Genomic DNA, 10919 nt, shown 5'->3' with positions numbered 1-10919 from the left:
AACCGTCGAAATGGTTGATGGATATGATAAGATGGTAGTGAGGAGTACCAATTCATAACTATTCTCTATGAGAAGGGTTCTAAAAGAAGCCCTCAGAAACAACGTCAATGATTTCAAGTTGTTAGTGTTTACAGGCCACAATGTGGTTCTTGAATCTGGGTTTGTTAGAATCAACAAGGATTCAGGTATAGCAGTTAGTTTCTATTTCTCTACAAATTTTATATGAATTAATGTGCTATTTTTTATTTTTAGGATTTAGCATTTGATTTGTCCCTCTCTACCCTTCTTGGGGACAACATCTACAACTTTGGAGAGCTACTTGCCTATCCTATAGTGAGTAATTACACCAAAATATTTGGAGCACCTATTTTTTGAAATTTCTTTTGTTTCATCTATCTTTTTAATATGTTGGTTCACATAGCCTATAATATGTTAAGCACATCAAGAGCCTTCTAGGGACAAAAGTGGAATGGGTTTACTACATTTTGTAGGCATTCAATTCTGGTGATTTAGTACGATATCAAGAATTGTGTCGGGTGCATAATGGTACTTTAAAAGCCCAACCAACACTAGTTCATAATGAACAGAAGTTGTTGGAAAAAATCAACATTCTCTACCTAATGGAGATTATATTCAGTTTTATAGTTAATTAGATTGCATTGTAGTAACATGTTAAGGTGCATTTAATAACCTTTTTTTTTTCATTCCCAATTCAAACTAATTGCCATTTCTTGCAGACAGGCTTCAGAAGATCGAATTATTCCCTTGAGTGTAATTGTTGAGCGTACAAAACTTTCTATAGAAAATGTGGAACATCACTTGATGAAGAGCTTATTTGTAAGTTGTATTAGAAGTTATAAGGAAAACCATGTAGAAAATTCATTTGATTTTCTTTGCAACCATTTAAAGTAGTACACTTTCTTTCAACCCATGCATTTCTGTAAATGTGAAATAACTTATGATGTTTTCTATTTTCTTCTCGTTTTTATTAGTGTACACTAGTTTCTACCAAGGCTTGACCTATGATGAAAATTAATTATAGTGTGATCATACAGTTTTAAGCTTATATTCTGTTTGGGAATGGAGATACAAACTATAATCTAACTGGTATTTTATTAAGTTCTTGAGTCTTGAGCAGTTGACATGTCCCTACTTAGTTGAAGAATTATGTTTTGTTGATTATTTCTTATAAAGTATATAGTTGTTTATTGAATTTTAGTTATTAACTATGATACATAAGCAACACCTAGTGATGTACTTTTGCCATGCTGAAAATGACCTCCCATCTTGTGCCAGATTTGTCACATAGTGGGTGGTATGATCAACCTGTTCAAACATGTTTAGAAGTGCTTCTGATGCTTGATTTCCTTTAAGGCAAATTTCTTGCCTATTTTGGTAGTAGGTTGCAATGCAAATAACCTGTTTTGACTTTGATTGTTAATTAGATATTTTTTTGTAGTTTTCATTGGCAATTAACTCTATTTTTAGACTTCGGATTTTTTTTCCCATTCAAACTAATATGTTGTTTTACTTGTATATCTACACCTTTTCAGTGATTAAGTAGGGGCTCTTATTGAATATTGTGGTTGTGGTTCAAAAATACTTACTTTGCTGCTTAACTTAATGTTTATTGCAACGAGTATAGAAGACAACTTCATTTTGAATGTATTTATAGCATTACGTACTTGTTTCAAAGAATTTTTAGTTATTCACGACGAGGATTTCTCTAGTGATGAAGGGGGGAGGAAGATGACTTTGATGATGATCCCAATGCCAACTTTGGAGGGGAAAAACATGACAAGGATGATGAAGATGACGACGATAATGATAATGATAAAGAGAAAGGGTTGCCTAAGGGAAAGGAAGAAGAAAAGGCAAAGCAAGAGTTTGTTCATATTAGTTAGTTTTCAGGTGTTATATTTAATTTCAACTTGTAATTCAAATTGGTTTTTTCAGTAAAGCAAGTGAACATATTAATTAGGATTTAAATGGCAATTTATGAGTTTTGATATTTAGTGTATTTGTATAATATGGGCATTTTATTTATGCATTTTGCCCTATTTTCATTGACTAAAGTGATGGATGTCTTTAAATGTTGATGAATTTATGTATATGAATGCTTTTGAAAATATTCAAGTATAGAAAAAACAGTTTTTAATACTAAAAAAAATTACAGTTACATACGGATTTATCCGTATATAATTTTACCAAAAAGTTACATACAAAAATTACATACAGATAAATCTGTATGTAATTACATATGGATAAATCTGTATGTAATTACATACAGATAAATCTGTATATAGTTACATACGGATAATTTTGTATGTAATTACATACGGATATTACATACAGATTTATCTGTATGTAATTACATTTAGATTTTAAATCCATATGTAATAGTTACCTACGACAGTTTTACATACGAATTTTTGTCCATATGTAATCCGTATGTAACTATGTTTTACATACGGTTGGTCTCTTACATACGGAAATTTGTGTTGTATGCAATACCATATTTTCTTATAGTGAAAAATGTCACCATGTTTTGATAGACATTGTTTAGTAGTGAAACACTATATATTAGCTATCGCAAATAAGCATTTTTGCACTAGTTATTGGATGATTGTTTTTAACTATATACTTGCATTTGAATGATATTTTTACTATATTATGTTTGTTGTATTAGTACATTCTTGAAGGCATTGGTATTGCATCTGAGGGTGTCTTGACTTCCACAAATTAAATTCTTTCATTTTCTAGAAGTTCATATTTTAGGTCTTATACTGCCAAATTTTTTTAAAAAAAATGTAAACTTTAAATTATGAATTTCAAAATAATTATTTTATTATAAACTTGTAAGGGATTACTTTGATGAAATAAATATTATATGTAATATAATTTCTTGTACATTAATTTGTTGAATGCGTAAATTTATTTTGTTTTATTTCACATTAAATGCGTAAATTAGTTTTCATTGCATCTAGTGAACCTTAGTTTCTCGTCTAAAATTCAATATAAAAATTATGATAGATCAACATGGACAATCAATTTTATCAATATTTACAACACATTAGACTAGTTGATATTACAATAGTTTCTAGACTTATTTTTTAATTTTACTTTTTACTCATGGATTTTATGTTTTAAAATTATTGACACTTGATATTTGCGATACTTTTTTTATACTTCATTTCATTATATTATTTTTCATTGAGCAATATATTATTAATTTAAACTTTCATATGATATTGTTGATTATGTTTAACTATGTTTGTTGAGGAAGGTTACCAGTTTTTGTTGTTGTAGTAAAACAGGATGTATAGCAGGTTCACATTGCAGTAACATGTCATCCCCACACAATGGCTATTGCACTATATTTAGTCTTGAAGCCCTACAACATGGGTCCTTGGAGGTGCATTAAAAGAAAATTATTAAATAGAAACTAATTTTAGATACCAAAATAATTAGTTATTATTGACTAAATTAGAGACCATTTTATAAACTAAAAACATTATTAGTATTAAAGTAGATTCTATTATTAATAATTTATAAGTAATTTCTAAATTGGTATCTAACCATTAGCTACCAAAGTTTTAGTTACTAACTACTTTATATTCTAAATTAGTCTCTATTAGTTTTTTAGAAACTAATTTAAAATCTAAAATATTAGTAGCTAAAACCTTGGTAGCTACCAATTTAGAAAATATTTTATAATTTTTTATTAATAATAGAAACCACTTTTAGATACCAATAATTCTTTTGTCTCTAAAATAATATCTAATTTAGTCAATATAGTGACTAACTATTTTTTGTCTCTAAATTTGGTTGTTATTTAATAATTTTCTTGTAGTGGTGGAAGATGTTAAGCTTGCTGGAAAATTATATCAACCATTCTTGGACCAGTTTTCTGGTGTTGTTCAACCTTGCTGGTATCTCACCTCAGAGGTCTTTCTAGCAAGATCCAAGCTTCTACATTATAATCAATGTTGTAGGAATTGGATTCTGCTCGTGGCAGTGTTGATGACCTTTAAACATGTTTTTTGGCCGTTTTAATATGCTTTTGTAGAAGCTAACATCTTAAAGTTTCTTTAAAAGTAGGAGGCTTATGAATAGTTTGTTTAGAATGTAATATAGTGAAGCATTGAGTTGGGCATGAACATTTTGGGTTGGAGACATCTAGTCTCTCCTCTTTTGGGTAAATGATTTAGAACATCCCTCAAATGCGTCATTTAATTCATTTTCTTTGTCGATAAATAAATGTTTGACTATGTAATAAATATCATATACACAATTTGCTTAATTGAGACAAATATCAAAAAATAAATAGTTCTTTTTTAATTTGATCTACAACGATAGTTTTTACGAACAACTATTGTTGTCTACATACAATAACAATTATGTATAGAACTATCATTATATGTACATACTAACATTGAAAACCTCTGTTTTTAACAATGACTCGATCATTTATGATAAAAAAAATTGTCGCTAAAATTCGCCAAAAATAAAAAATATATTTTTTCATAGTAAAAAAGAAACAATTTCCTTCTCATATGTATAATGAAAAACATTTTTATATTATTATTAAATTTCTTTAGAAATATTTGTAGAAACAAAAAATTGCACATCAATTTCATACAATCCTTTTTATTAGAATATATAAGTTAAAATCTTTCATTTCTTTCTTTGTTTTCCAATAAAAAAGTAAACACGTTGATATATATATATATATATATATATATATATATATATATATATATCCATGAGAAATTAGGTCTATTCCAAACTTATCCGCCAATCCATATTTTATATCTAACCCTAAAAAGGCATAAATCTATTACTATGTATACACCTACTTCTCTTTTCTCAACTAATCCCCATTCATCTTTTCTTGGTGACACATTTTAATCTCAATTCATCCATTCATCTATCTTCTCTCTCTACGTGCCTACCTTTCTTCTCATCATTCATCTATCTTCTCTCATTGTGTTGCCTTCACCACAAAGACACAATTACTATTTTTATGTGAGTTACCTTGAATCACGCCACCACCGCGAAGATGAGAAACTATTATTGTGCGATTTGAAAGATCATGTTTCTAAAAAGAAGAGTTTAAATATAACTATTAAAATACCTTTAAATATAACTATTAAAATACTTTGGAAAACCATTTACAAATAGTCCATTATACATTGTACGTTGATGATGTGATACTTTTATAAAAATATGTTCACAATCTTTTTCAAAAGGATAACTAATAATAAATGTATCATATAAAAAAATAATCAACACTAACACAATTTTATACAATTTTATATTGGTTCATCCCAACATAGACCATGTCTATTACTCAAATATCAATGACAAAAGTTTATACTAATCAAATCAAATTACAAATAGTATTATAATACCACTTTTAACTATTGATTAAAAAAAAACTACCACTTCTAACTTATAATGAGTACATAAAGTCACTCATAATTATCTGAATACACAACACTTCTCTAGGCTAAGCATACAAAGTCTTTCAAATTTATCTACTTAAACTCTCAGTAAGTTTAAGCACAACTGCACAAGACTTCTGCGAGCAAAGAACGCAAAATCTCTCCAAACTATATAACAATATGTTGTTTGAGTACAAAGTTCATACTCAAACAAGTAGCACTACAAGAAAATCATGAAATAGAAACCAATCTTTAGAGACAAAAAAATAATTAGTTGCTATAGTGACTAAATTAGAGACCATTTTAGAGACTAAAAAATTTTTGGTTTCTAAATTAGTTTTTATTATTATTAAATGGTTTTTAAATTAGTATCTAACCAAGGTTTTTGATACCAAATTTAGAAACTAAATAATTGGTAGTTAAAACATTGGTAGCTAATTAGATACCAATTTAGAAACCATTTAACAATAATAGAAACTAATTTAGAAATCAATTTTTTTTTTAGTTTCTAGAATGGTCTCTAATTTAGTTACTATGTCAACTAATTATTTTTTGTCTCTAAAATTGGTTTCTATTTGATGTTTTTCTTGTGGATATAAAATTATGTTCTCCTTGATTATAGAGAAAACTTCATAGTAATGAAGAATTTTTTATCTATGCATGTCGTTTCAAATACCAACTTTAACTTAAACACTTGAAGGTTTTTTAACGCTTTTCTCGTACACTTGAGACTCATTATGTCTTGGAATCTTAGTCTCTATTGCGTGATAGTGCTTCTTTATGTAGGCATATAGAGACAATCGTTGTAAGTTGTGTACCTTATAACCATCACGGTTTTAGAGATTCATAATTTTATGTTGACATCTTTTTCCTATATTATACAGTGAGACATGTAAATCACTTTCTTTATATATGATAATCTATAAAACTGAGAATATAAAGTTTAGTTTACGCACATTAATGAATGGTATTTTGTATGAGAATCTCCCTTGAAAAATGTTCATAGTCAACTTGTAGATATTAGAAAATATAAAATCTTAAAGATGTGTCTAGTACATTATACTGGAGATATGTATCTATTCTTCTTGACTAGTGAAAGATCTTTTGTTGCTTTGAGTTTTTATAGACTTGCCTATTTTGTGTTTACTTTTGCTAGAAGTGTATGTTCTTCACCACCGTCTAGGGTTTTCATTCTCATTTTACGCCTTCTAAATTCTTGTTTTTGTAGGATTAGCGCCACTTAATAAGAGTTTTAATTAGAACAAAGTGTCCAATAGTTTCATTGTGTGTTCTTGATGTAGTCATCTAACGTTTTATGTGTTTGTTTTCTCTGCATGTCTATTCTTCTTTGACATATGCATTCTCGTTAAATAACTTATGAACCAAATAATTATCAGATTTAAGACTTTTCTTTGCTTTAACATTATTTTCTTAAAAATGTTGTTGCTTCAACAAAGACATGTCTCGCCACAGATGTCAATGAAGCCCTTGCACATTTTTCTTTGAACTCATATCTATAGGCTTTTTGTGAACCATATATAGACTTGAAAAGAATTCATTTATTTCATGAACCAAACTTGACCCTATAATTTAAAAACTTCGCATGTGCTACGTAGATGAGAGAGTGATTAAAAAACTATAAGATGATCATGTGAGAAAACCACACCCTATATAAGTTGGTGAAGTGTAATGACACAACCAAAACAAACATCGAAAAAAGATATGATTTTATAATGTCAATACAACATTAGACTAACTTTTTCAATAATTGAGTTCTGCAATGGGATTCCAGAATAATAATTTTAACCATGCATGCACAAGTGTGAAAATGAAAGATAAAACAAATGAAATAAAAGAAATCGGTGTCCATGTTTAGTTCCTATCGTTCCTATGGATAAGGTGTGGAAGAAACTCGCCGCGTCGTCTAACTCAGGCAGAGAAGCTTCGAGAACGACCTGTCCATTCACCTCTATAATTTTAGCACCTTAATGGCATCACCAGACCCAACCACTTGTTTCTTCCTAAAATAAGTGGAATCCACTGTTTTTGCTATTCGAATATCATTTTTATTATATCATTATTCCATTGGTTTTTATAAATAAAAGATGAACATAAAGTATCTTTTCACTGAGTATTATAATTATGTTATTTTAATTTTTTGGGTTTTAATTGTGGTGATGAAGTTGCTGGATCAAAAAATGTAACTTATTTTAATAACATTATTTTAACATGAAAGCAACTTAAACAAAAACTTTCTTCTATTAAAAGAATAATTGCCATTTACCTAAATTTCAGCCGTAAATAAAACAATCCAATCATCGCTACGTGGAATCCATAATATTTCTTGTATACACACAACAAATAAGAATATCCTGTGGCTTACGTATTATACCTGGTGAAAAAGAAGGGTCACGTGTGAGCTCCATGGTGAGATTCTTACACGCTTCAAATTAAAAAAAGATAATCAAATTTATCTTTGTTACAAACTTTCAACCGTAGTTAGTTCTTAGTACCGTTATGCCTCAAGACTTCTACGGGGGTTTAGAAGCTATAAATACCATAGTGGGTGCAACGTTTTTCACTTAGGAGACACAAACAACATCAAGTGTTCTTCCTCTGTACACAACTCTGTTCCTAGTTCAGAGTACCGTCCTTTACCTCGTACACCTCAAAGAGAGAAAAAAATGGAAGGAGATGGTTATTGTGGGAGTTTCTTTCAGAGGTGTAAGCCTTACATAGCTATGATTTCTCTGCAATTCGGGTTTGCGGGTATGAACATAATCACTAAGGTTTCCCTCAACCGTGGGATGAGCCACTATGTGCTTGTGGTGTATAGACATGCCTTTGCTACTGCGGCTATTGCCCCTTTTGCTCTTGTTCTTGAGAGGTACCTATGGCAGAAGAAAATAGTAAAGTATTGGCTTCTCTGTTTTGAATCGTTTTCTGATCAACGTTCTCTTCTTCTTTTGTTTGTCATTGGCAGGAAAGTGAGGCCCAAGATTACATTTCTTATGTTCATGCAAATATTCGTGTTGGGTCTACTTGGGTAAGTAATTTTGTTGCTCTGGACATCCGTGTTCATTACGATCGATGCATCTAAAAAACGTGTTCTAAAACTTTTTTTTTTCTGTTGTTATAGGCCTGTGATTGATCAGAACCTATACTATGCGGGGTTGAAATTTACTTCCCCTACCTACTCATGTGCAATAAGCAACATGCTCCCTGCAATGACATTTGTGATGGCTGCTATTTTCAGGTATATTTCAATACACTAGCAGTTAATATTAATTCCTTTCACTGTTATTACATTTTTTTTTTCTATTGCTTGACCTGACGTGCTTTTTCTATCGGCTTGGGATGAATTAGGATGGAAAAGGTGGACATAAGAAAATTTAGATGCCAAGCAAAAGTTATAGGAACTATAGTAACAGTTGCTGGGGCCATGTTGATGACATTGTACAAAGGGCAAGTCATCAGTTTCTTGGGTTCTGAGTACATGCATCACCCCAGAAATTATGTTCCTGAAAACACCACTGATTCTGGTGAAAAGGACTGGTTCAAGGGCTCTATTCTTCTCATAATTGCCACCCTTGCTTGGGCTTCTTTCTTCATCCTTCAGGCAAGTAATCAAGTGTCTAATTCAAACTGTGGGGAGAGAGTACCTTACCTACTTCTTTGATTCTTATCCATGTGACTGACTTTTTACACTATTTAATCATTGACAAGTCTTTGTTATGATTAATGCAGGCAGTGACACTAAGGAAATACCCTGCTCAGCTCTCTCTCACAGCACTTGTGTGTGCCTTAGGTACACTGCAGTCAATTGCCGTTACCTTTGTCATGGAGCACAAGACATCTGTTTGGACCATTGGCTGGGATATGAACCTTCTTGCAGCAGCCTATGCTGTAAGTCTGTCTCACTCTATCCATCTTTTTTCGGTCCTTCATCTGAGAAATTATTGTACAGTCTGAAATCATTGGTCTCAAATAATCTCTATGCGACACATAATCAAATTTTATTATCACTTTAATAAACTGTGTTACATAAATTTAAATCAGGAATAATGAGCTTAGACACAGTAGTTTCAGATTATACAATATTTTTTTTTCTATTTTGGTGGGTATGTGTTGAACCATATGAGAGTCTAAATGGACGTAAACTTTGGTGAACAGGGAATAATATCATCAGGAATCACCTACTATGTTCAAGGGATTGTCATGCAAAAGAAAGGGCCTGTTTTTGTAACTGCTTTCAGCCCTTTTATGATGATTATCGTAGCCATCATGGGTGCTTTCATCCTCGCAGAAAAAATATACCTTGGAGGGTAAGTACTCGAACTCATTCACAATTTCACATCCATTCACTGTTCCCATTCCCAATGAACGTTTCATGTTTTTAGCCACAAACAAACTTCTCTTTCACGCGGTTTCGTCTCACAGCTTATAAGTTGGTTTTGACGGAGTCACTTCACTTTATCATAAACTAAAAGCTATGTATTTATTTCATGAAAGTCGAAACATCGCAATCTCAAAAAGCTCAAACTTTGAAACAGTGGTGGACATGTTTTGGGTGCTAATCCAATAACTGATGTGGATTCATCTACTTGTGATTTCAGGGTCGCAGGAGCTGTTCTCATAGTAATGGGACTTTACTCGGTTCTGTGGGGAAAATACAAGGAGAACAAGGAGAAAGAAGAGGAGATAACAATTGAGGTGACGAAGTGTTGTTCAGAAAATGGGAGATTGGAGACTGTGGTGGAAGATGGTGAAACAAACAACGATATTGAGATGCAAAAGGGTGAAGAAGCCTCCAGAGAGTTAAGGGTAGCCATTGTTGTTCCAAAAGTTTAAAGTGGTGGTGATAATTAGAAAGGGATGAATGAATAATAGAGGCTGCAATGAAAAAGGGTCGTTAACTGAGGAGAGCAGAGAAATTACGAGGGGTTTTGTTTTGTGTACTCACCATCTTTTTCGGAAAATTAACTAAAGTTTTCTTTTTTTCGGACCTTCTGTGTGGACCTTACTGTCCATAATGTAACTTAAATTTTGCACACTTTGTTGAAAGGAAAATTGACATTGCAGAATCCTCTCTCTTTCTCTTTCTCTATACAAAGTGAATAATTCGCAGAATGTTAATTGCTGACATCTCATTGCAGGCATAAACAGTCTAATCTACATGAAAGATTTCTATAATTTAAGCATTAGGTGCTTCTTCTTTACTTTCTTAATTAATTGATTCATTAATTGGAGCTGAAACTTATCTAATCATACAAGACACAAGTTCCCTGATACTCCTTCTGCAGAATATTACAAGAACGACAAAGTAAAGTAACCTCAAGATTACATGCGAATGTTTCAAAGAAAGCAATCTAAGCATTATCTATATCATGGGACACTTGTAAGCTAATTTATGCTTCATCAACAAAAGGAATTTCTCTAACATAAGCTTCAAATCCTAGTTAATTTTCCCAA

The 10919-nt window shown here is 31.1% G+C and overlaps 1 protein-coding gene across 1 annotated transcript; it reads left to right on the top strand.

Moving 5' to 3' along the window:
* Positions 1-7835: 7835 nt before the first annotated feature.
* On the top strand, positions 7836-10531 carry LOC137813894 (WAT1-related protein At5g07050-like). The gene is made up of 7 exons (XM_068616360.1): positions 7836-8334; positions 8431-8493; positions 8587-8703; positions 8814-9070; positions 9199-9353; positions 9621-9772; positions 10064-10531. Exons 1-7 carry the CDS (start codon positions 8132-8134, stop codon positions 10296-10298), a joined length of 1182 nt encoding a protein of 393 aa, XP_068472461.1. The 5' UTR covers positions 7836-8131; the 3' UTR covers positions 10299-10531.
* The last annotated feature ends 388 nt before the right edge of the window (positions 10532-10919 follow it).

Source organism: Phaseolus vulgaris, chromosome 1, assembly GCF_000499845.2.
Source record: "Phaseolus vulgaris cultivar G19833 chromosome 1, P. vulgaris v2.0, whole genome shotgun sequence".
Lineage (NCBI taxonomy): Eukaryota > Viridiplantae > Streptophyta > Magnoliopsida > Fabales > Fabaceae > Phaseolus > Phaseolus vulgaris.
Note: the sequence above shows the minus strand (reverse complement) of the source record. Positions and strands in the feature narration are given on the sequence as shown.

Bases quoted from the DNA above. Each gene is read 5' to 3' on its own strand.
- LOC137813894 (XM_068616360.1), top strand. From the start codon at position 8,132: ATGGAAGGAGATGGTTATTGTGGGAGTTTCTTTCAGAGGTGTAAGCCT. The intron at 8,704-8,813 runs GTATATTTCAAT...GGGATGAATTAG, and splicing joins GTGATGGCTGCTATTTTCAG to GATGGAAAAGGTGGACATAA. The intron at 9,071-9,198 runs GTAATCAAGTGT...TAATGCAGGCAG, and splicing joins TTTCTTCATCCTTCAGGCAA to TGACACTAAGGAAATACCCT.